This window comes from Eulemur rufifrons, chromosome 7 (assembly GCF_041146395.1).
Source record: "Eulemur rufifrons isolate Redbay chromosome 7, OSU_ERuf_1, whole genome shotgun sequence".
In the NCBI taxonomy this organism is placed as follows: domain Eukaryota; kingdom Metazoa; phylum Chordata; class Mammalia; order Primates; family Lemuridae; genus Eulemur; species Eulemur rufifrons.
The window spans coordinates 269,489,151-269,513,396 of NC_090989.1; the positions used below are offsets into that span (position 1 = coordinate 269,489,151).

Consider the following 24,246-nt stretch of genomic DNA (forward strand, 5'->3'; position numbering starts at 1 on the left):
TGGAGCATGAATGTCTTATAACATGACCCTGGGTCCTTGATCACAGTTTGGGTTATATTATATTTAATGGTGCTTGTGGTTTTTTCTTTCACCTGGTTTGTATTTTTAAGTACAAAATTTATCACACTTACATGACAGAGAATAGAGGCTCCATGAATGCTTGTTGAATGAATTACTGAAGAATTGAGTCACCAGCAGCACAAAGTGGGAACTCTCAAAAGATGGGTCTCTTGCTTTCAGATCTTAGCCATAACATTGATATGTGATTCCATATTAAGCCTCAGAGGATTTAGAAGGTTTAGCTCAAATCAGGGTCAAATGAAGGCACAGGTGGCTCTTGGAAGCTGTTTGTATGGCTCTCAAGCTGAGTTACCACTTCATTTTTTTTTTTTTCCAAACCTCATTTCTTTCTGTGGCTCTTTCTGTTTCTCACCCAGTCGTCCATTCTTTGCTCTTGTATGATTAATTTGTTTATTCATTCATCAACCAAATAGTGAAAATCTAATATAACCCTGTTAAGTAACACTTGTCTCATTTAACAAATATTTATGAAGTGTCAGTTCTGCACCGTGCACTGGGCTAGAACCAGGAATCCAGCCCTGACTGATGCAGACGTGATCCTGGCCTCATGAGTACACAGGGTAAAGGGGGAACCAGGTGATTAGACTGCGGTATGAAAAGTGCCGTGGTGGGAGGGGCACAGAGGGGCTGCGGGAAGGGTGTCTCACCAAGCTGCAGTGGGGAAGGAAGGCTTCCTGGAGGAAGTCATGTCTCACGTGAAGAATGCATAACAGCCGGTCAGCGAACAGATTTGCCACAGTGCAAATAGTTGAAACCAAGTGGATGTCCAGTCAAGATTGGCAAATGAAGGCAGGAAGGAATGAACATACTGTACTTCAAGGCAGAAGTGCATGCTCAATCACAGATCAAATGTGGTGCTTTGAGGTGGGAAATGTATTACTTTGGAATATGTATCCACTTTGGTTCATAGATATACTTCATTCCTGTTTAACTGCTGCGCAGTATTCTATAGTATAAGTGTGCTACAGATTATTTAGCCATACCCTTAATGACGAGCATTTAGGTCATTTCACACACATTTCTATTACACACAAGTGTTGCAGTGAGCAGTCTTGCACAAACCTCCTTGTAAGCACATGCATGCAAGCATTTCTCTAGGGTTGATACTGAGAAAGGGAACTGCTGCATCATAACCTATGGGCCTTTTGTGTTTTAATGGACACATCTGTGACATTCTGAGAGGGTGAACTAGCTGCACCCCACCAGCAGCGCGTGCCGAGACCTGCTATTTCACATTGTCACTACTTACTATTTGAAACAATGAGCGTGCTTTGCCTTTTCCCATTTGATGGGTGAGACAGGACTTCTTAACATACTTGTTCTATGTTCTTTAGTTAACGTCCTTTCAAATATTTACCAGATAACTACATTTCCTGTTCTGTGACTTGTCTATTCATACCCTGAAGATGGATCTGGTTTTTAGTCTCTTCACATCTTAGTTTTCCCATCTGTTAAATTAGAATTTTTAATGTCAGCCCTCCTGCATATCCATCAATGTTATTTGAATCCAAGTCAAAACAGAGAGTCAGGAGGGAACTAGCATTTATGAAGAAGTTACCCTGACTCTTCACTTATGCATTGATATATTTATCAAATGCTAATTTCATATACTCCCTGTGCTGGGAAGCATGCCGCATTCTGAACGTACAACAGATACCAACAACCAACCCTGTTTCTGCCCTCAGTAAAGCCTAAATTTAGTCACTAAGTGTTAACCACCCTCACATGTGTTAGTCTTAGTTGTCGCATCTACTACTGGTAGTACTAACACCATGCTAGTAATAACTACCATGTAGTAGAAACCCCAGATACGCTCAGTACTTTTTTATAAACCTACCAAGGAGGTGCAGGTATTAGTGTGCCCGATTTTTCAATGGGGAGGCTGAGACTCAATGAGGTAAAGTCATTCATTTAAGGTCCCACAGATAATAGATGCTAGAGCTAAGTTTTACACCTCTTTGCCTAACTCCAAAGGGTATATGCCTGGCAAAAGGTAGAGCCCAACCATTGCTACAAGGACTGACAATGGACAGGGTGGCATCTTGATGGGTGGAGAAAGCAGATGTTTGAACTAGATTTTCTTGTTTCCAAAAGCAATAGAATAAACACGAAAAAGAGCAGAGGGCAAAATGTTTTGAATATTTAAGCATATGAGGAAGAGGAGGAGGCTTAAGAAAGTGTGGACATGGCCAGACCAGCGTGGTTTCCAGTAACGTGTTGCTGAAGTGCATGACCCAGGCTGGACCCCTTCCTGAATGAGGCCTTCTCCCACGCCTGCCCGGCACGGTTTTGCCGGCATTCTGCTATCCTGACCTCCAGGAGAGATGAGCAGTATCAGTAGTGAGAGCTGTTTTTCCAAGCCCAGAATGAATACCACTGTTCCTAGCTCTGCCCAGGGGTGCACGTAGTCAGCACAAATCTCACTCTGTTTCTAGAAGCTGGGCATGATCCACCTATGACTCCCTCTCGTCAGTCTTAGGCCAAGTACCTCTCAGAATGAAATACGGGTTCTGGGAATATTAGGGTCAGCAAAAGGGCTTAGCAGAATCAACAGCTCTCCAGGGTCCGCAGCAGCCTTAGCAGTACTGATTGTCTCCAGGTACCTTCACGATTTCGAAAGGCCCCCGTTTGGTGCTAACACCACCAAAATCACTTACCTAAATTTCTGTGGACCGGTCTGATGCACTTCTAGACTTTAAAGTGAGTGGGTCATTATGGATTCTTTTCTACAGATGGGGAAACTGAAACTCATGTAAGTTAAATGATGGACACAAGGCTCTGTCGATAAATGTATTCTCTTGTTTGTTCATTCACTCAAACATTTAATGTGGAATGCCTGCTCCATGTCAGTCTCTGTGCTGGCAGTGTGATTCTGAATCTTATGATCTGGTAGGAGAGCTAGGCTGAACAATAGCATACATAAAAATATAATTACAAACTGAAGAGTATTATTACAAGAGGTTATAACAGAGTGTAATTCCCCCTTAAATTAAGGGAGACGCTATAGAAGATGAGACTGGAGAGATTAAAAGGGGCCAGATTAGGAAAGGGTTAGTGGTTCATGTTAAGGAGTCCGGATTTATTCATTGTGAAATAGAGGAACTAAACCAATCAGATCTGTGATTTTATAATACTGTTCTGCATGCTCTGTGAAGAAAGGATTAAGGAAGGGTGAGAAGTCCTATTAGGGGTTATTGCTAAAGTCCAACCAGAGAGGATAGTTGTTTGCATTAGAAAAGTGAATGAAGTGGTGGTCTGTTTTAAAGATAGAGCCTACAGGACTTGGCAATATATTGAATGCAAGGGGTTTAAGAAGTAGGTGTGCAAGTGACTCTCCAGTTTCTGGTTTGAGTGTCTGGAATAAGGGAAATGTTATTTCCTGAAACAGAGGAATAAATTGTAATTTAGCATCTTGTTCAGGGGTGGGGTAGATGAAGAGTCCAGTCTTAGATGTCCAAGAGTCTCATGAGAGGAGATGCCAAATGGGCAATTAAATACATAGGACTGGACTTGCTCAGGGCTAAAGCAGAACTGCTGCCTCACAGCCCATTTCTGCTCACAGTACACTGAGATGCTTCTCTGCAAAGTAATAGAATCTGGTTCCATAACCATAAAATTGCTATTTCACGCAATGTAGCAGGAAGGGTGTCCATTCCACCTTTCTTGCAGCACATATTTAAAAGTAAAATAATCTGCCCAATTCTGATGCCATCCACATTCTTCTGAGATTGAGACTAATTTGCTGAAATTATTTTTCTTTTCATTTCAAAAAATGTAGAGAGTACAAGTGTTTTTTGTTACATGGATGCGTTGTACCATGCTGAAGCCAGTGCTTTCAGTGTGCCCATCACCAGAATAGTGTACATGGTACTTGGTAGGTAGATTTTTATCCCTCAACCTCCTCCCACCCTCCCATCTTCATATTTAATAGTTTCCAATGTCCATTACTGCTCTTTATGACCATGTACATCCTTTGTTTAGCTCCCACTTACAAGTGAGAACATGTGGTATCTGTTTTCCCATTTCTGAGATACTTCACTTAGAATAGTGGTCTCCAGTCCCATCCAAGTTGCTGCAAAGGACATTATTTCATTCTTTATTGTGGCTGAGTAGTACTCCATGGTACACATACAGCACGTTTTCTTTATCCACTCATCCGTGCCGTTGGTGGGCACTTAGGTTGGTTCCATATCTTTGCAACTGTAAATTGTGCTGCAATAAACATTCGGGCACAGTTGTCTTTTTTATAAAAAGATTTCTTTCCCTTTGGGTAGATACCCAGTAGTGAGATTGCTGGATTGAATGGTAGGTCTACTTTTCGTTCTTTGAGGAATCTCTGTACTGCTCTCCGTAGCAGTTGTACAAGTTTACATTCCCACCAACAGTGTATAAGTGTACCCTTTTCACCGCAACCACACCATCTGTTGTTTTTTGATTTTTTAATAATGGAAATTCTAGACTAATTTGTTGAAGTTAAAATAAGCAAATAAATAATCAAATAGATAGATAAATAAATAATGAAAATAATACTCTATATGGAAAATTGTGTGTAGTTAATATAACTCTTCCTGGTTTAGCATGATTTCTAAAAGCGTTGAAAAAGCTTTTCAATTGTATGTTTGAGTTATCCAAAATGTACTAGGCTGTTCTCTGTATGATGAAACAAGAAATGTGTTAAGTATTATAGTGGGCCTGACACAGTTCTTTTTAATATATGATCTTACTTGAATATCCTAATGATCCCAACAGATAGATGTTTATCCCATTTCGTAGAAGATGCTCAGAGAAACTGTATAACTAGCCCACACACACTCAGCTGGTTAAATGATAGGTTTGATGTCTCTAAGTGAGAAACCGTTTGTGTTATTCTACAAGTGTCACGCAGGTGTCCTGATTATATCTTTCATTTATTGGCTACGTATCAGGCACTGTGCTAAGCACTTTAAAATATTTTCTCTCATTTAATCCCTTCAAAAAATTCTTTGAGTTTTTATTATTAGTTTCACTTTACAGCTAAGGAAACTAATGTTTCAAGACTTCAAGAAACTTCTTTCAGGAAGAGTCAGGAGGCAGGAATCTTAATGACTACAACCTTGTGCCTCTTCTCATAAACACACATGAATAAACCTGTGTGGAAAGAAACTTACTGGCACACAGGACTATTAGTTAGATTTGAGATGGTTGATCATCCTCAGGGATGATCAGAGCCTGCGCATTCAAGTCAAGATTTTTTAAAAAGCAACATTGTAAATGGACAAGAAAATGAATACTATTCCCTTGGGGAAGGAGTGAGGAGTCCTCATTGTTGGAGTAAACGTGTCTATACCTGTTAGCAGAAAAGAAATAGAGCAATCGTGGTACGTCCAAGTATTTCTATAGATTTCTGTAGATTAATGGTGTCATGGCATATTCATAGCAGCTCGTAGAGGAAAAAAGTGGTCTTTGGTTTGCAGAGAATGCTAGTTTAAATACTGCTCAAGAGGGCTTGTTCTGCAGAACTTCACAGAATATGCTACTATTCATCGTGAATCTCCCAAGATTGTTGGAATGTCTCTGACATTGTTTGGAAAAGGTACCCTGTTTTCTTGTCGCATATTATAGGACTGGCTTTCCTGAGGAAGCTCCTATGGAAAATGATGAGTGTGAAATCAGGTTGCAATGGGTGTCCTGGTGTCACCTACTTTGTTCTGTTCTGTTCTGTTCACCCTGGGGGCAGGTAGGATGGACTAGACTTGGTTGTGCTGCTCCAGTTCCTGATTTTTAAGAAAACAAATAAATGAAGAGGAAAGAGAAGGAAAATAACAGCTGTCAGAGCAATTACAGATGTGAGAAGAGTGGAGGAATTTATCTCACACTGGGCATTGGCAAGAGGCGTGAACAAAATCCATTCAGTCTGTGCTTAGAGATGCTGAGAATCATGAGGGCAGGTCTTGGTGGGTTTATGTTGTGTCTGTTAAAACAGGAACCTCAGACATCGCTTTAGAGATGCTGAATTTGAAATTAAGAGAGCTGGCTCCCAGCACACAATCGACCAGATTTCTTCAATTATTTGAGCCTGAGATCCTTCCCCTGGACAAAGTGGGTGATGATTCCTGTCCTTATAGTTTCACAAGGGGTGATAGGAGAAACTAATGAGATAATAGACTTGTAAGAACATGATGCAATCTGGTGAACTATAAAGATTTAATGTTCATGATTCTTTCTATTGTTTGGTTTTCATTAGGCTTTTTCTTGGCCAGAGCCAGGCCGGAGAGTCTATCTGAGAGGCAAACCCTCTGGCCTACACAGACACACGCATGAAAACTCTCTCTTAAATGCTACCTGGAGTGGAGAGATAGAGAGAGAGAGAGAAAACACATCACATGCTGTCTCTGGCTTAGGAGACCTGGATTCTAGTACTGGTATCCTGAAATGTTGCTGTGTCCCTGGTCAGGAGGGCCGTAGACCCCTTTCTATAACACGAAGGGGTGGGGGAGATGACCTTGAAGGTCATAGCTCTGACATTCTGTTCAGATCACCGTTGAGCTCTCACCTGCACTGGGTGCATCTAATTCAGTGAAAATGATGCAGCAGGTTGTTATACATGTCACATTGTCAGTAAGTCTGGACTCTGAACTTGGGGACTGACCAAGATCTAAAGAAAGCCTTCCAGGCACAATGGGGCTCTCAGAACTCCTCCTAGACTTATCTTCTCTCTCAGAGCTTACAAAGTGCTCCCTTTGAGACAACTTTCAAATGTGCTGATGTGTTTTCCCTGAGTGGCATTTTGACTTGACAGTGAGATACTAGAGGTGGGAGGCTAAGTAGTATTTGCCACATTCTCCTCTATCCTTAGCATCTTGTACGAGGTCAGACATCGAGCAGATGGTCAATAAATGCTGGCAAATAATTGCATGAATACATAAATGAATGAACCCTACGGCACATCAATAAGTGGTCAGAAATTTCTGGTAATATGGTCGCTATCTGGTATATTGGCTGTCTTTCTTTTAACTTCTAAGGTGGATTAGTTACTAGAGAATCCAAAGACCAATGAGAATCTTATAGCATGGTCCCTTCCTCTTGGGGCCAAGCTTTTTAGCCCTTAAAGTGAAGGGATTGGGCCAGAAGGTATAATTCAGTCTTTCATTCATTCAACAGGCTTTTCTTCAGCATTGTTTTGTAACAAGCCCTGCATTAGGCAGTGGAGATAATCCAGGCAGTAAGGGACAATACCAGCCTTCCAGGAGCTAATGTGAAAAGTGGGCAAAAAAACAGGTGATAACTAAACAGCAAGAAAGGTATTATGATAAGGAAAGCACACAGGCTAGGTGCTTATTGACCCAGCTTAAAGGTTCAATGAGGACCTCTTGGAAGAGGTGGCATCTGAGCCAAGGTCAGAAGGATTTAGCCAGGGAAGGGAGGGGAGACTGTTTGCTTGAGGTGGATGAGGGGTAAAATTTGAGAAAGAGAGTTTGATCAAAGAGGCCAAAGAGGTTGAGGAATAGATCATGTCCATCCCAGAGTGTCCGCCTTTAAGGTCTGGACTTCATCCTGGGAAGCCACTGAGTGGGAAAGCCACTGAGTATCTTTAGGTCAGAGAAGATGCTGGTCAAATTTGGTTTTAGAGCATCTCTGTTCCTATATGTGGATATCTAGGTAGAGGTAAGGATGGAGGCATAGAGCATGAATGGCAAAGCAGCTAAAACAATGTTGCCAAAACTGATGGCACTGGTTTAGGATAATAAAGGTGGGAATGGAGAGAAATGGATGGAGCTGAGCATTATTAACAGGATAGAGGTACCTGATAACTAATCAGAATGGGGAGACAGGTGAGTGGGTCATGGAAAATGCATATATTACTGGCATCACTGAAACAGAGAATGAGTGTAAATACAGAGACATATTTGAGTTGATATGAGAGGAGGAGGAGTTCAGAAGCGCCTTCCAGTTGCTAGCCTGTGACTTAGCAGTAAGCGTACAGCTACAGTACACCATGGCCCATAACAGTTGAGATGTGCATGTGCGCGTTTGTGTGCACGTGTGTGCATGCACATACATGCATGAGTACCTGTATGTGTGTGTGTGCACATGTGGCAGGGTGGTGGGGGGAGTGGGCAGAAAGGACCTGTGAGACCACCTGTTTTCATCATCCACTCGTTCTCAAAGTGTAGTTCAATGTTCTGAAGAGGTCTCGTGGGGGGTCGAGGGGTTAATCTTCCGTAGCACTAATACCTATAACGTTACAAGGCACAGGCTTTGTTTTCTACCCAGGATTAATCATTCACTCATGGACTTTAATACAAGCCAGACACCACCTCACTGTGCCTCAGCTCCCCTTCCCTTCTAACGCTGGCTTTCACGTTCCTGTTGTCAGAGTGGGAAGTAGAAGTCGGTTTTCTGCCCCAGCTTCCATAGCCTGTGCAATGAAAAGTTTAGAAACACCCATCCAAGGATGTTGGTCAGAAATGCCAGGAAAGCTGGACTCTGCCATTAATTTGCAGTACGACTTGTGGCAATTTATTTCCCTTCTCCAGGCTTTAGTATCCATCCCACAAGGAGAAGCTTGGGGTGATATTTGGAGTCACCCAACTCTGAATTCTACACTTTTGTGTTTCCTTCTTGAGCTAAGCTCCTTGTGTACAAATTCAGTCTCCAAAAATTTTAAGCAGAGAGAATTCTGAGATGCTCGAACCTCCTACTCTCTAGGAATTAGACTCGGAAACTCTCAGACCTGGAAGGAGCCCTGAAGGCCGTGGAGGCCAGAACTGACACTTGACAAATGAGAAGATTGAGTCCAGACGAGGGGAGGCCACTTTTTCAGAGTCCCACAGCCATCTGATGGCAGAGCAGAGAGTTGAACATAGGGCTCCTAACTCCCAATCCAAGTGTTCCCTCCCCCTCATAACAGAATGCTGGAGTGTGGCCAGACCTTGGGACTCAAATCTGAGCTTGGCCCTCTCTGATCGTAGAGATGTCTCCCTTGGTTGCTGGGAATGAAATCATAGAGAGCTGACGTCGTAATGTCATGGCAGCTGGTGCGGGTTGGGGGGTGGTAGAGGAAATGAGAGCACACATTTGGCTAAGCTCAGGGTCCACGTGACCCTCCAAGAGCCCTCATTTCAAAACAAACTCAACCTTTTAGGTTCAAGTTCTCCCTCTCCTCAGAAATGTGACTTCCTGCTTCTAAGAAGCAAAGCTTACAAAAGAGCTCGGAAGACTTCGTGGACATCAAATAGCTCTTACAAAATAGTGTTTTGATGAGTTAAGTGTAAATGAATCAGAAACATAAGGATTACATTTTCCCTGAGTGCACATGGGTTTCAAAATTGAGGGGAAATGTAGTTTGCTAACTGCACGCCGGCTTTCACGGAACCCAAGGCACTCATGGGGAGGGTCGGGGGAGAGAAGAAAGAGCAGCCCGGCCCCCAAATAGTTTTAGATGTGGTGCCAAATTCGAAAATGCTGTTGGGCTCACCCTCTGCCAGTAATAAAATTGCTGGCCACCCAGAGAGGCCACAGGGAGGAGAAAGGAGATGGCTTTCCCCACTGGCCCCTGGTCCTCAACAACTGTGTTCAGTTAGTGCCGCTCAATCACCAGCTGTCACCGGGTCCCTCCGCTGGACTTGCTGGCCCCGACTTGGCCTCGATTTTCACACTATGCAGCATGCCTTGTTTACCTCCAACTATATCTGGTGTTTTGGCTCCCAGAGCCCTTGGCGACCGGTCAGCTTGTCACAAGCCCCTGCTCTGTAATCAAGTGACCTGTCCATCACCAGCAGAATGTTTGGGGAAAGCTGTCACACATCGCTTTTGGTTGCATTCAGGAAAAACAAGAGTCCTTTGTAGATCTTTTCCTCTCTCCCTTCTCTAATGTTATCCAGGTGTGGCATTTCCCCCAAACTGGTAAATGTCTTCCCTTCAAATCTCGGCCTGACACAAATAACCAGTTAAATCTCAGGACTGCTGTTACCTTATCCCAGGATTTGAAGCTTTGGATCTTTTATAATTTCCACATTTTCTCTCCATTCTTTCCCTTGTATTTTGTTTCATTGCACCAAGAAAGTAGAAAAGCATTTCAATTGGTGGTAAAAGATGATTAAAACAAAATAACAAAGGCCTTGGCTGCAAACTGTTAGTTTTATTAAATTGGCTACTGTGTTTTAAATTAGTACCAGGGCAAAGCTTTGGACAATTATATCAAAGGCTGCTGGAATTAATCAGTTGCATGTACACAATTGCTCCTTTCTGAGCCTTATATAGAGTGAGGACAGCACAGTCAGTATGAAAAGAATGAGGTTTGCATTACCTGTGTGAGAGACAGACCCTGGCCCCATGGGGAGGTGATCCAAATGCCCAATGGATTCTCAGACCTCATTCTTCATTTGTTTAATCCAGAACATGGATTGGAGCTCACAATGGTCACCAGGAGGAATAAGAGGATGCACATTGCAAGACAAAAGACCATTTTCCCAAACAAAGATTCTTTCTTGGCAATGGGACCTCAGCATCACAGCTTTGCTTTAATTAGGGGGCACCTGAAGTGGAAAGACTGCAGTCTACTGAGTGCCTGGACCTGGAAGGAGGGAAAGTGAGTGTGGGAGGAGCCCAGGCTTTGCAAAGATTGGATACTGATTACCTATCTCGATGACTGTTAGCATATCTATGTCCTGACTTTTACAGCTGGAAATAGGGCGGAGGCTTTGGAAATCACTGCATCCAGTTCCCCGATTTTATGACAGTGATTCTCCACCAGTCAATGACTTACGCCCAAGATGCCTTGGAGCCTCCAGCCACTTATTGCATACTGCACCTGGCCATTTTAGTAAAACTTTACCATTTCCTTTGGCTTACCCTGAAGTTCAGCCTAGACAAACTGTTCTTTATCTAAGGTTTACCTATGTCCTGATCCATGCCGTCACTGCTGCTCAGAATGCCATACACATTATCCAATTTTTTTTTTTGCATTTTCCCATGTGTATCATCTCAAGCTATTAGTTCATTCAACAGATATTGCTGAAATCCTATTCTGTGCCAAGCACTGTGCTAGGCACAGATCTAAAGCAATGGAAGAGCTAGTGTTCTTTGTCCTTGAAACACCTAGCATAGACCATCCCGGAAACCTAGTAGAGTCTGGCATGACCCAATGAATGCTGTTTGGATGAATGAGTGGACAAACAAATCAAATAACATAAATATATTTATTCAGAAATATTTAAGATGGTCAAAGGCATAAATATAATTACCTAGCATAAAGCTAACTAGCTGGATTTATGTCTCATATACTCTTTTTTCATGAACACTAAAGATGAAGTGATATTACAAATTTGCCATTTTATATTTATACAAAATTGTGTGTGTTGTGTGTGCGTGTGTGTTTATACATAAAAAGATACGTGAGAGGAAGTTGACCAGAATGTTCCTGATAGCTGTCTCAAGAGTGATAGAATTTGAGATGATTATACTTTAATTCCTTCATATAGCACTCTAATTTGCTATAATAAGCATACATGATTTTTATTGTTAGGAAAAATAATAAAGCATTGTGATAATATACTATCATTTCCCAGTTTAAAAAAAATTCATAAATTCTTTGCCTAGGCCAATGTCTGTAACAGTCTTTCCTACATTTTCTTCTAGAATTCTAATCGTTTCACACCTAAGGTTTAAGTCTGTTATCCGCTGTGATTTGATTTTTGTGAGAGGTGAAAGCTGTGGGTCCTGTTTCAGTCTTCTACATGTGGCTATCCAATTTTCCCAGCACCATTTATTGAATAGGGATTCTTGTCCCCAGAGTATGTTTTTGTCTGCTTTGTCAAAGATTAGATGGCTATATGAGGATGGTTTTTATTTGGATTTTCTGTTCTGTTCCACTGGTCTGTGTCCCTGCACTTGTGCCAATACCAGGCAGTTTTAAGAACCACAGCCTTGTAGTATAGTTTGAAGTCTGGCAAATTAATACCTCTCATTTTGTTTTATTGCTTAAAATTGCTTTTGCTATATGGGGTCTTCTCTGATTCCATACAAAGTGTATAATTATTTTTTCTATATCTGTGAAAAATGATGTTGGTAATTTAATAAGGATTGCATTGAATCTGTAGATCACTTTGGGTAGTATAGACATTTTAACAATGTTGATTCTTCCAATCCATGAGCATGGTATGGTTTTCCACCTATTTACATGCTCTGCGATTTCCTTTCTCAGTGTTTCATAGTTCTCCCTGTAGAGGTCCTTTACCTCTTTAGTTAAATATATTCCTAGATATTTTATTTTCTTTGTTGCTATTTTGAAGGGTATTGAGTCTTTAATTTGGTTCTCCGATTGACTGTTATTGGCATATATGAATGCCTCTCATTTGTGTGTATTGATTTTGTAACCTGAGACTTTACTGTACTCATTAATCAATTCCAGGAGTTTCTTGGTTGAATCCTTGGGGTTTTCCAGATATAACATCATATCATCAGCAAAGAGTAAGAGTTTGATCTCTTCTTTCCCTATTTGGACTCCCTTGATTCTGCTCTCTTGCCTGATAGCTCTTGCAAGGACTTCCAATACTATGTTGAAAAGTAATGGGGACAGTGGGCAGCCTTGTCTGGTTCCAGTTCTAAGTGGGAATGCTTTCAATTTTTCCCCATTCAGTATGATGTTGGCTGTGGGTTTGTCATATATGGCTTGTATCATTTTTAGGTAGGTTCCATCTATGCCTATTTTGTTAAGGGTTCTTATCATAAAAGGGTGTTGAATTTTGTCAAATGCTTTTTCTGCATCTATTGAGAGGATCATATGGTTTTTATTTTTGCTTCTATTTATGTGGTGAATTACATTTATAGATTTAGGTATGTTGAACCACCCCTGCATATCTGGGATGAAGCCCACTTGGTCCTGATGGATTATTTTACCCCTAAGGCAACCACAGCAACAACAAAAATAAATGAATGGGACCTGATTAAATTAAAAAGCTTCTGCACAGCCAAAGAAACAGTCACGAGAATAAACAGACCACCTACAGAATGGGAAAAAATTTTCACATACTACACATCAGATAAAGGACTGATAACAAGAATCTATTTAGAACTCAGGAAAATCAGCAAGAAAAAAATCAAACAACCCTATCAAAAAGTGGGCAAATGACATGAATAGAAATTTTTCAAAAGAAGATATAAGAATGGCTAACAAACATATGAAAAAATGCTCAACATCCCTAATCATCAGAGAAATGCAAATCAAAACCACAATGAGATATCACTTAACCCCAGTGAGAATGGCCTTTATCAAAAAGTCCCAAAACAACACATATTGGCATGGATGCAAAGAGACAGAAACACTCATACACTGCTGGTGGGACTGCAAACTAGCACAACCCCTATGGAAAGCATTATGGAGATACCTTAAACAGATTCAAATAGATCTACCATTCGATCCAGCAATCCCATTATTGGGCATCTACCCAAAGGAACAAAAGTCATTCTATGACAAAGACACCTGTACCCGAATGTTTATAGCAGCACAATTCACAATCGCAAAGATGTGGAAACAATCCAAATGCCCATCAATTCATGAATGGATTAGTAAATTATGGTATACGTATACCATAGCGTATTACTCAGCTATAAGAAATAACAGTGATACAACATCTCTTTGGTTCTCCTGGAGAGAGTTGGAACGCATTATATTAAGTGAAGTATCCCAAGAATGGAAAAATAAGCATCACATGTACTCACCAGAAAATTGGTTTCCCTGATCATCACCTAAATGCACATTTGGGAATGATACCAACTGGATATCAGACTGAGGTGGGGGGGTGGGGGGAGGGGATGGGTGTATGCCTACATGATGAGTGCATTGCGTGCCGTCTGGGGAATGAATGGTCACGCTTGAAGATGCTGACTCGGGGAGGGGGGCGTGGGAGGAGGGGATGAGTGTATACCTACATGATGAGTGCAATGCGCACTGTCTAGGGAATGGACACGCCTGGAGCTCTGACTCGGGGGGATAGGCGGTACATGGGCAACGTATGTAACCTGAACTTTTGTACCCCTATAATAAGCTGAAATTAAAAAAAAAAATTCAGTTCCCACTCTACAGATATGTTAAAGCTGAAACTATTTTTCTCTACATTTCTACATTAAAAAAATAAAATAAAATGTGCTTTAGTCTGAGTTGAAACTCCCTAAAATACTTTAGAATCATGAAGGGAAGTTTGCCTTATCTTCAAATAGCTTTAGTCGCCTGTATTTGATTGGATATTAATGCCTGGTTCACCAGAATGTGCTCATCCAAGAAGTCAGCTCAATGTCATGGAAGGTCAAGAGTTCTAGAGTCAAACAGGTTTATAATTACTCTCTTTCTCTGACGTGAGGCAGATCACTGAACTACTCAACTGAAGTCTCAACTGAAATATTGATATAATTTCTGCTTTTCAGGTTTATATTAGAAATAGTATGTGAAAATTTGATGAACTAATAATCTAAAAATATTTCTAATTCGAACATTCATCCAGACATTCTAGGTAGAATATAACAGATATAACCAGCATCCTTTAAAATGCATGACTGAGATCAGAAAAATAAAAAAGGATATTTCCAGGAGCAAGACATGCAGGAAATAAAATAGAACTAAGAACTACATAGGGGAAGCTCTGAATCTAATTTTTTGTTGTTATTGTTTTGCCATCACTTTTGTCAATTGAGTGGCTTATATATCCGTGCTTATTCCAGGAAAGGATATTTGGCCCTGCAACTCTGCAAGGTGATGAGTTGAAACAAAGGACTTTAAAATAAGGTTAGGACCGCTGAAAATCCACATGTTTAGTGAAAGGGTATACTAAAGAAAATATTTATGTATATGTATATGACTAGCTGCCTATCTTAACAGTCTGACAATTCACTGACTTTTTTTTTTTTTTTTTTTTTTTTTTTTTTTGGAGACAGTCTCTCTCTTTTACCTGGGCTAAAGTGTAGTGGCATCATCCTAGCTCACTGCAACCTCAAACTCCTGGGCTTAAGCAATCCTCCTGCCTCAGCCTCCCAAGTAGCTGGGCCTACAGGCATGTACCACTACACCAGGCTAATTTTTCCATTTTTTGTATAGACAGTCTCACTCTTACTTATGCTGGTCTCCAACTCCAAAACTCAAGCGATCTTCCCTCCTCAGCCTCTCGGAGTACTAGGATTACAGGTGTGAGCCACTGTGCCCGACCTAATTCACTGCCATTCTTTGCCTAGGATCTGAGTGGATTTATAACCACTGTCTCATACCTCACAAAGATATGAGGTTTGTATTTATACTGTTCAGTATGGTCTGAGAATGCTTGAGCTGAGAAATTAACTGGAAAAAAAAGCAAAGGTTCTAGGTCAGTGATGTTGCAAGCATACCTAGAAATTAACATAAAATCACTCTGAGAGAGGACATAGGCTTGACTTAGGGGACACACGATTCCCACAGATAAAAAACCACAGAACATGAGTTCATGTGTCAAAATTAAAAACACAAAGGAGTAAAGAAGGCATCATGAGAAAGGGCCAGTAAACAACATCAGGATTTTTTATTAAATTTTGACTTTAGGCTGGGCTTGTTGGCCAATTTACAAAACTCTATTATTTTTATCATCCCAAACTATAGAATGCAGATATACCTACACATATACAAGTGTGTATGTATATATATGTGTATGAATAGATAAAATCTACTATTGATAACATTGACACCTATAAAATACTGAAGTTAGGAATTTATTTCGAATAAAAAAAATCATCAAAATTTTTGCGAAGAAGGCCTTAAAGCTTTACTGAAACCATAAAGGAAGACCTAAATAAATAAAAAGATAAACTGTGTGTGTAAATGGGAGAATGCAGTATTGTAAAGATCCTCAAATATATCTATGCATTCAGTGAAATTGGAATCAAAATGCCAACAGGCAGTTTGAAGAATGAAACTTAGAATTCACATGGAAGAACAAAAATTCTCTTTTGAAGACAAAAACAAAAGTATACAATGAATTCATCACATAAATCAAGACTTTCATATAGTTATGGAAATTAAGATAAACTGGCACTGATAAGATGATAGATAAGAAATGGACCAATGGAACAAGATAACCTGGAAACAAACTTGTGTAGGCACTGAAACGATATATGGCAAAGACAGTGTTACAATTCAGTAGTGAGAGGATTAACTATTATCCTAAAAGAATCGACTAATGCTGATCAAATAGTTCACCCATATTTGGGAGAGAAATATCCTTACTTCAAATCATTTTCAAAACTGTATTGTAGGTAATTAAGACCATATATGTAAAAAACGAAACCGTAAAATTATTGAAAGGAGATGAAAGAGACTATCTTATGACCTTAGAGTAAAAGAACATTTATTCAAAAGATATGAAAAGCACAAGTTATGAAAGAAACACTTAAAATTTTCTAATCATCAAAGCAGCATAGACAGAATGAAAAAATTGGAGTCATAGACCTGAGAATGGTACGTGCAGCTCCTTTAATTATAAAGAATTAGTATCCACTATATATAAGTATATAATAGTTACATATTAGTACAGAAAAATAAAAAAATAAGCCAATTTAAAATAGGCAAAAGGATGTACAGGCAGTCCACATGACTAGAAACCTATGTGGTCCACAAACATGTGAAAAGATATTCAGGCTTGTTAGTAATAAGGCGAAGGCAAAATAAAACAATAATTAAATATCATTCAATAGCCATCAGATTGGCAAAACGTTAAGTGTTTGGCAGAATCAAGTGCTGGCACGGACCTGAACTGAGAAGTCTGTGGGTAGACATGTTAATTGGTACACCGATTTTGGAGCGTAATTTGGCAATATCTAATAAAGTTGGAGAGGCAGTTACCTTCAACCTAACAATACCATTTTAGTTATTTTTCCTTCAGAAAACTTTTGCTCCATGCACAAAGGAACATTAACACAAATGTTTAAAGTAACATTGTTGGAAACAACAAACAAAAAGATTAAATAACAATAATAGCAGTAATAAAAGAGCCAACCTAGGCATCTATCAAGAAAAGAACAGCCAAGTAAACTGTGATATATTCATTCCTACAGCAAAATACTCATATCAGTCAAAATAAGTAAGTTAAACCTACATGTAGCAATATGTGTGATCTCAAAATAATGCTGAGGGGAAAAAAGCCAGATGCATAAGTACAATATTAAAACAAAATCTATGAAATTTAAAATATGCAAAACAATATATAATTACAAAAAGTATAAAAAAATGTGTATGGGAGGGAAATGGAGGGTTCAGACTTCATCAGTATTTTTTATTTCTTTCACACCAAAAATAAAAGGTACGAAGAAAATATGGCACAATGTTATAATTTGACAAATCTGGGTAATAAGTCTATGGACATTTGTTATAGTGTTCTCTGTACTTTTCTATATAGTTGAAATATTTTCTAATTAAAACAAAAATAACAATATGTGTAAAGTCTTTGGCACATCATCTCAAGCTCAGAGAGTGGTTGTTTCCTTCCCTTCCCATTCTTGGCTAGAAGCTGGTATACAAAGTGCCCAGGCATTACCCTCTGCTTCTTAGCCCAAGGCTAGACTGGAATACTTGGGCTCTTCCTGAGCCAGAGGTATCCCAGGTGGTCCCACCATTATGTCTTCTAGTTCAGACAATCTGGGCGGTAGGTCCTGACCTACACCGATTCTCAGGGCAGACTTTTATTAATAACTGCTGAGGTAGCTGCTAGCTTGTAGGACAGCTCAAGACAGAAAAGGTGCAACACTATGTTCCTCATTAAATTAGAATTGCAGATTGCAGAACTGATCATCACATTCTTCCCAGACTCCCATTTCACAGATGAAGAAATGGATGAATGGTCAGAAAAGGGAAATGGCTTGTCCATGGTTGTGAGTCCGTGGTAGTATTTCAAGGAGAACTTGTGTCTTGTGACTTCCAGATCTTTCCAACAGGTCTTTGTATATAAACTCTTTTTTATTCAAAAGTAGGTCTTTTGATTTCTATTCCACTGTACTTTCCAGTTCATGGCAGCTGGGGACTTCCACCTCTGGAGAGCACTGTCTTGAGATGGAGTTAGACAGAACCGGTTCAAGTCCCTGCCCCATGATGAACAAAAGCAATGTGACTGTAGGCAGGTAGCTTAATCTGCCTAAGTGTTGGTTTTCTCATCTGAAAAGGGGGATAATAATAATAATTACTCAAGGGATTGTTGTTTGGGTTGAGATTGCACATACAAAGTATGAGGCATAGTGTTAACATGGGATTCATAGGCAACAAATTAAAACTATAATTGCTATTTTTATTCCAGAAGATGGAATTGTAAAGAAGTATAGCATAGTTTAGTTATACAGACTATTTGGAAAGATAGACCATGATAAATGAATGCTATGATATGGAAACAATAGGAAGTCAATAATGAGTAATCAGGGGCTCAGAGAGGGTTCCTAGAAGAAGCAAAATGTGATGTTTCCATAGTGTAATGAGGCTCTCTCTCTCTCTCTCCTCCCATAGTACCTTTGTATTTCTCATTTTATCTTCACGTTGGTATAGAACAAGAATCATATATCCTAATTAAAAGATAGAAAAACAGACCCAAAAGAATAAAGTGAACTTTCTACAGATTTCAGATAGGTTTTAATTCGCCTATCATGATATTAACTATATACCAACACTTTAAAGTTATGCATTTAAGTGTGTATTTAAATATTTAAGCTTATGTCATAGGGCACTTAGCCTCCTTATGTATATATTATTTTTAAGATAATGATTTAATAATCTATAATTAAATTTTACTATAGGTTGTGCTCTAAATTTGATATACATTTACCATCGATATGATTTTCTAAGGAGGAATATCGAACAAATCATATCGATTAGAAATGCCAGCAGTTTTGTTGAAATTGCCAGAAATGCAAACCTAAAGCAGATATGTCATTTGAGTTATTTGCAAAAGAATGATGGCTGAATGTTGAAAATGTTTTTTTAAAAGGCATGCAAAGAATCCACCAAAAAAAGTCTTCAAAATAGCCAAATATTCCCATCATATTTAAATTTGTTGGCTAGAAACATAAAATTAGGCTGGGCGCAATGGTTCACACCTGTAATCCCAGCACTTTGGGAGATGAAGGCAGGAGGATCACTTGAGGTTAGGAATTTGAGATCAGCCTGGGGAGCATATTGAGACCCTGTCTCTACAAAAAATAAGAAAAATTAGCCAGGCATGATGGTGTGCCCCTGTAGTCCCAGCTACTCTGGAGACTGAGGTGGGAGGATCACTTGAGCTTCAGAGTTCAAGGTTGCAGTGAGCCATGATTTCACCACTGCACTCCATCATCCTGAGGGAAAAAGCGAGACACCATCACTTAAATAAAAAAAGAAAAAAAAGAAACATAAAATTAATCTGATGTGTAGTTTGAAGAATTGATGATAAAATACTAATTATGGTTAATTAAAAAAAAACTTAAAATAGCATTCAAATTTCTTTGAAGGAAATCAGAAGTGGCCAAAATAATCATATGAATAATCAGATGAAGTTTTAGTTCCAAACAAAGAGTAAGTGGGTAGCAAGCTTCCATCGCCGCACTAAATGAGAAGATTCTGAGCTGGGAGTGACTCTGGATCTAAGAATATTCTGTTGATGCTGTGAAGGCTGGAGAAGGGAGATGCTAGAGGCAGGAGAGGTAAGACAGAGGCTGTTTCAGTGGTCCAGGTTGAGATGCTGGTGGCAATAGAGATAAAGAGAGGGTGAGCTCGAGGCTTTGGGGTTAGGGGAATTGGGAGGGTTCAGGGTCTGTTTGGACGTAGGAAGCGCAGGAGGTAAAGGAGTTTAAGAGGTAGTAAGGCTTTCCAGATGGTTTTAGGACCAGCTGAAAGGAACAACTTGACAAAAATATCCTACTTTTAGACTAACCATGAAATAGATTCTAACCTCTGACAAAGCCTTCAGAGGCCACTAACTTGTCCTTCTTTAAAAAAAAAAAAAATCTATCTAGTTTCTTGAGAAAAGAGCCCTTGTTGAGCATCACTTTTGACTATAAACTAGAGAAAATACAGTTTTATTGTAGGAATTTTTCAGTGGAAAAGCATAATCTTGTCAGTAGCAGTTGCACCTGTTCCCCCTTCCCTGCCTTTTAACTAAGTAAATGACTCTGACTTCTATTGTTCTATCTGAAGACTTAGAATAACAGCCCCTGCCTCAAAGAGAGGCTGACAGACTTCTGGGAGATGATACATGAGCCATGCACACACAGTTGGAAGAAGGAGGGTTATTAAGTTTTCTCCACCAGTCAGATGTGTTGTATGTGATGCTGGTGGGTTAGGAGGAGGACAGTGGGTGGAAGAAGTTATTGGGAGACAGATTTTGCCGCAGGGTAAAGGCAAACCTTCTGGGATCCAGAATTTTCAGAAGTTGGAAAGGGTCACCTGGAAAGAGAGTAAGCTGCCAGGCACTGAGGTATTCCAGCTAAATGATGTAGTGGAAACAAGATTTTCCATCAAGCCATGGCACACATGGTAGGTGGTAGCCCCATCTTCATGGGCTTACCTAACCAAGGTGCATGTAGTTATCTGTCAGTCCTTCTCTTCTGCTGAAAAGACCATAGCATAATTTCAGTGAATGAGAATGCGGATGATTAGCCATTAACAGCAGTGGGATTAACTGTTTGTCGTAGGCCAGGCACGTATGTGCTTTCTATATGTTCTGACGTTCAATCTGCAGAATGATGTGAGGCCAGGTCTACGACTGATTTGAAATAGGCCCAGAGAGGTAAAACTCCTGCCCGTGACTTCCTGGCAAGTGATGAAGCCAGGACAGAAACATGTCTGTTTGTCTCTGTATTGATGTTATTGAGGAGGAGGAGGAAGAGGGGAGGAGGAAGGCCAAGGTGGGGGCAGGAGGAAAACATTCACAAATATTAGCCAACCGCCTTAAATATTATCAGCCACAAATCATTTGTGACACACAACACAAGTGAAAAACACAATGTAGAGAAGTACTTTTCACACTCTCACACTCTTCTGCAGAAATGGCCTATTCATTTAGACAGGGACCATATGCCCCCAGGGACCTGGGATGTAGCCTGAAGCAAATTTCTTATTTTATTTTGTAGCATGACCATTTTTTGAAATATAAAACATGCCTCCACATTTTAGAGCAAAGTGAATGTATAATAGAATGCATGTCACATTTATCTTGTATCTTCGTGTATCCCCTGGGAGTATCACTCTCTCTCCCACCCCACTCTGGTTTTAGAAGTATCACCAGAAAATGTATACACTGATTAGTCTAGAGGTGGATAAAATAGGCAATAAGATAAAAGAAATTGTAAAGCCTATAGTTCTATCAACAAATTAGCATCCCAGAGGTTTACAAGGCAACCGTCATTCATTCATACACTGTCTCAAGATTTTTGTGTATTCACCTACTTCGTTTTCACTGACCGAACACAAACTCTCCAGTGCCTTCTGTTCTACCTCCGATATTAGTAGCTCCAGTGCTGCTAAAACAAACTCCCTTTGGGGTAATACGTCCAACATTCTCAGGAAGGTTATGTTCCTTACCAGAGTCCTTCAGTGCTCATAAACTCCAACTCATTGTTGCGTTGAGAATCAAAAGACATTCTCTGTCCGTTGCCCCTGCACCTGTTATCTTGTTGGCCTTATCCAAACAGCCCCAGCCCTAACAGCAGCTGAAATAACAGATGGGCAGGAGAACTTGAGATTTTTTGACATCACCCTTTTGTTTATGAAATCCACCCCCCCAACTCTGGAATCTGATAGGAATTCTCTTCATTATCATTTTGTGTTTTTCCCATGGCAATTTATCATTACTAAAAAATAAATAAATAACCCAGAGGGAAACGAAACAGAGAAATAACACCTCCATTTGAAAGTGGTCAAAAAGGATATAAGGGTGGAGATTTGGTCATGGAAATTGATATAAACATATATTTGCCTTGGAGGTTGCTTGGCAGTAATCGCATTCGTTTGGTGGTTTGTCGGTGAGGCAGTCAGAACAGGTAGTAGGAGATCTTGAGGGGAGATGCAATCTGGGCAAATGGGAAATCTGGCAGGAACCAACCCATGGGATTCCAGGACATGACCCCACTTTGCAATGGATGAGTTATTAAAACAGACCTAACATATGGATTGGACAGGCAGAATATAAGATATTGCTTAATAGCATGTGATTGTAAGCAAATTGCCTAACCTTTTTCTATCTCAGATTCATCATCTGTAAAATCAACGTGAAAATACTAGCAGCCATGTAGGGTTGTTTTGATTCTCGAATAAGAAATGCATGAAAAGTGCTTAGCCTAGGGCCTGATATTCTATTAATGGATGCTGCTATTATTATTGTTGTTGTCAAGAGTGAAAGACATAGGGAGAAGTGAGTGACAGGGAGGAGGAGAATCACTGTATATGCTGCAGGAGGAAGGACCTTGCTCGCCTGTAATGAGGTTTCTGCTCAGGTTTTTAAATGAGGGAAAAAGATAAGAAAATGCCCAGAGACTCTATCGTGGGGCTTTCCCACCTCTGTGCTTTTGCTTATCGTATTTATTTTTTCTGGATGGCTTTCTCTCAAACACCTTCATTATGAGTCACATGCCATCTGATACTTTTCCACTGGGGGTTTTGGTAAAGCTTCAATTAAAGATAGAAACAGCACCTAGTAACGTATACACAGTTATTAATCAGTCAATTGATGTTAGTTATTACTGCTGTACAATTTGGCGTACTCCATTATGCTTAGCAGACTGCCCTAACCATAGCAGGCAATAAAAACAGTGCCTTAGCCATAGGAGACAGTAAAAATTATTAGATAACTAAATGTGCATTTGATTTCAAAAATGAGCAAAACTGACAGCATGTACTCCGGGGGATCAATTTTCTGTTCTCTCCTTGTCTGCCCCCAGCGTTGCATTTGTATAGCTAATAGTCTTCTTTATATGTTTTCCAGGAATCTAAATCCTGGCAGTGTGTACCAGTATCGGGTCATAACTATTTCGGGAACTGAAGAGAGTGAGCCATCACCTGCTGCCATATACACCCATGGAAGTGGGTACTGTGGTGACGGAATTATCCAGAAGTAAGTAGATCTAGCTGAGCAAAGAAGAGGAGGGGGGACGCTGATTAGGCCAAGAGATGGTTAGGGTGCTGAAATGAACAGATAAGGGCCATAAATGCTTATGAAATACTCTTCAGTATATGATCTGTGAGTTACCAAGTATCCCCAGTCGTTTATCCACTGGTCTTCAAATTGCTGTCCTCAGCAGAAAAGCAGTGACTCTTTCTGGAACACATGCATTTCTCAAGTAGGTAATACAATGTATGATTTACACAGAGCTGCCATTATGCACTGACTACCATTTGCTCTTGTTCTTAATTGTTTTATGTGTGCAGCAAGGGTTCTCTTAGTCTTTTCCATCATAGCCCACATTCGGGTAACAGGATACAGTTTCTCTAGGTTAAAACACTTTTACATGGTTTGCTGGTTACCATTTACATCTGTTAAAACTGCATATTTATTTGTTACTTTTGTTGTATCATGTTATATCAACATTTTGCAAAATGGGTCAAAGGCCGGTAAAAATAGCAGAGTATTCCAACTCACCATAAGTTTAAGCTATAAATAGAAAACAGTACTCCAGAGGAAATGTTGAATGCGAATATGAGTACACTGAGGCAAATGAATCAGTAAGTGAAGACTCCAGCCAAAAAAGAAAATTATGATTAGAAGACACAAAGATGCATGTCTAAAAACGGCTTTTTGTCAGATTATCAGTCTATTCATCCTCTTGTCCTCAGGACAAGATGTTATGCAACTGCCAAAGAGGGGCAAGAAGCCATCAAGACGTCCGCATTGTTTAAAACTCATAAATAAACTTTTGAGCTCTTTTCCTCCAGAATAAGCACAAGAAATGTTTTCTGGCACAAAACTGAGAGTTTTGTCTCTAAAGGTGGAGAAGAGACGAATAATCGTTGAAAATTAAGGCCGTTATTGCTAAAATTATGTTCCTGGGTGCTAAAGTATTTATTTGCAAGTCACACTATTGCTAAGAGACTTCTGAAACTATTGACAGATTTAATGATAAACATTATGTGTGGAGATGGCAAAACAAGCTATTGGCAAAATTCCTTCATTAAATAGCACTGCTGGGTGTCACATAATATCTGTGCAATATGGAATT

The 24,246-nt window shown here is 39.9% G+C and overlaps 1 protein-coding gene across 1 annotated transcript in view; it reads left to right on the forward strand.

The window, feature by feature from the left end:
• PAPPA (pappalysin 1) overlaps nt 1-24,246 on the forward strand; it is a 237,473-nt gene that overhangs the window by 88,121 nt on the left and 125,106 nt on the right. The window contains exon 8 of the mRNA XM_069474586.1: nt 23,016-23,144. Coding sequence (XP_069330687.1) covers nt 23,016-23,144 — 129 coding nt within the window. The remainder of the gene's footprint in view (nt 1-23,015; nt 23,145-24,246) is intronic.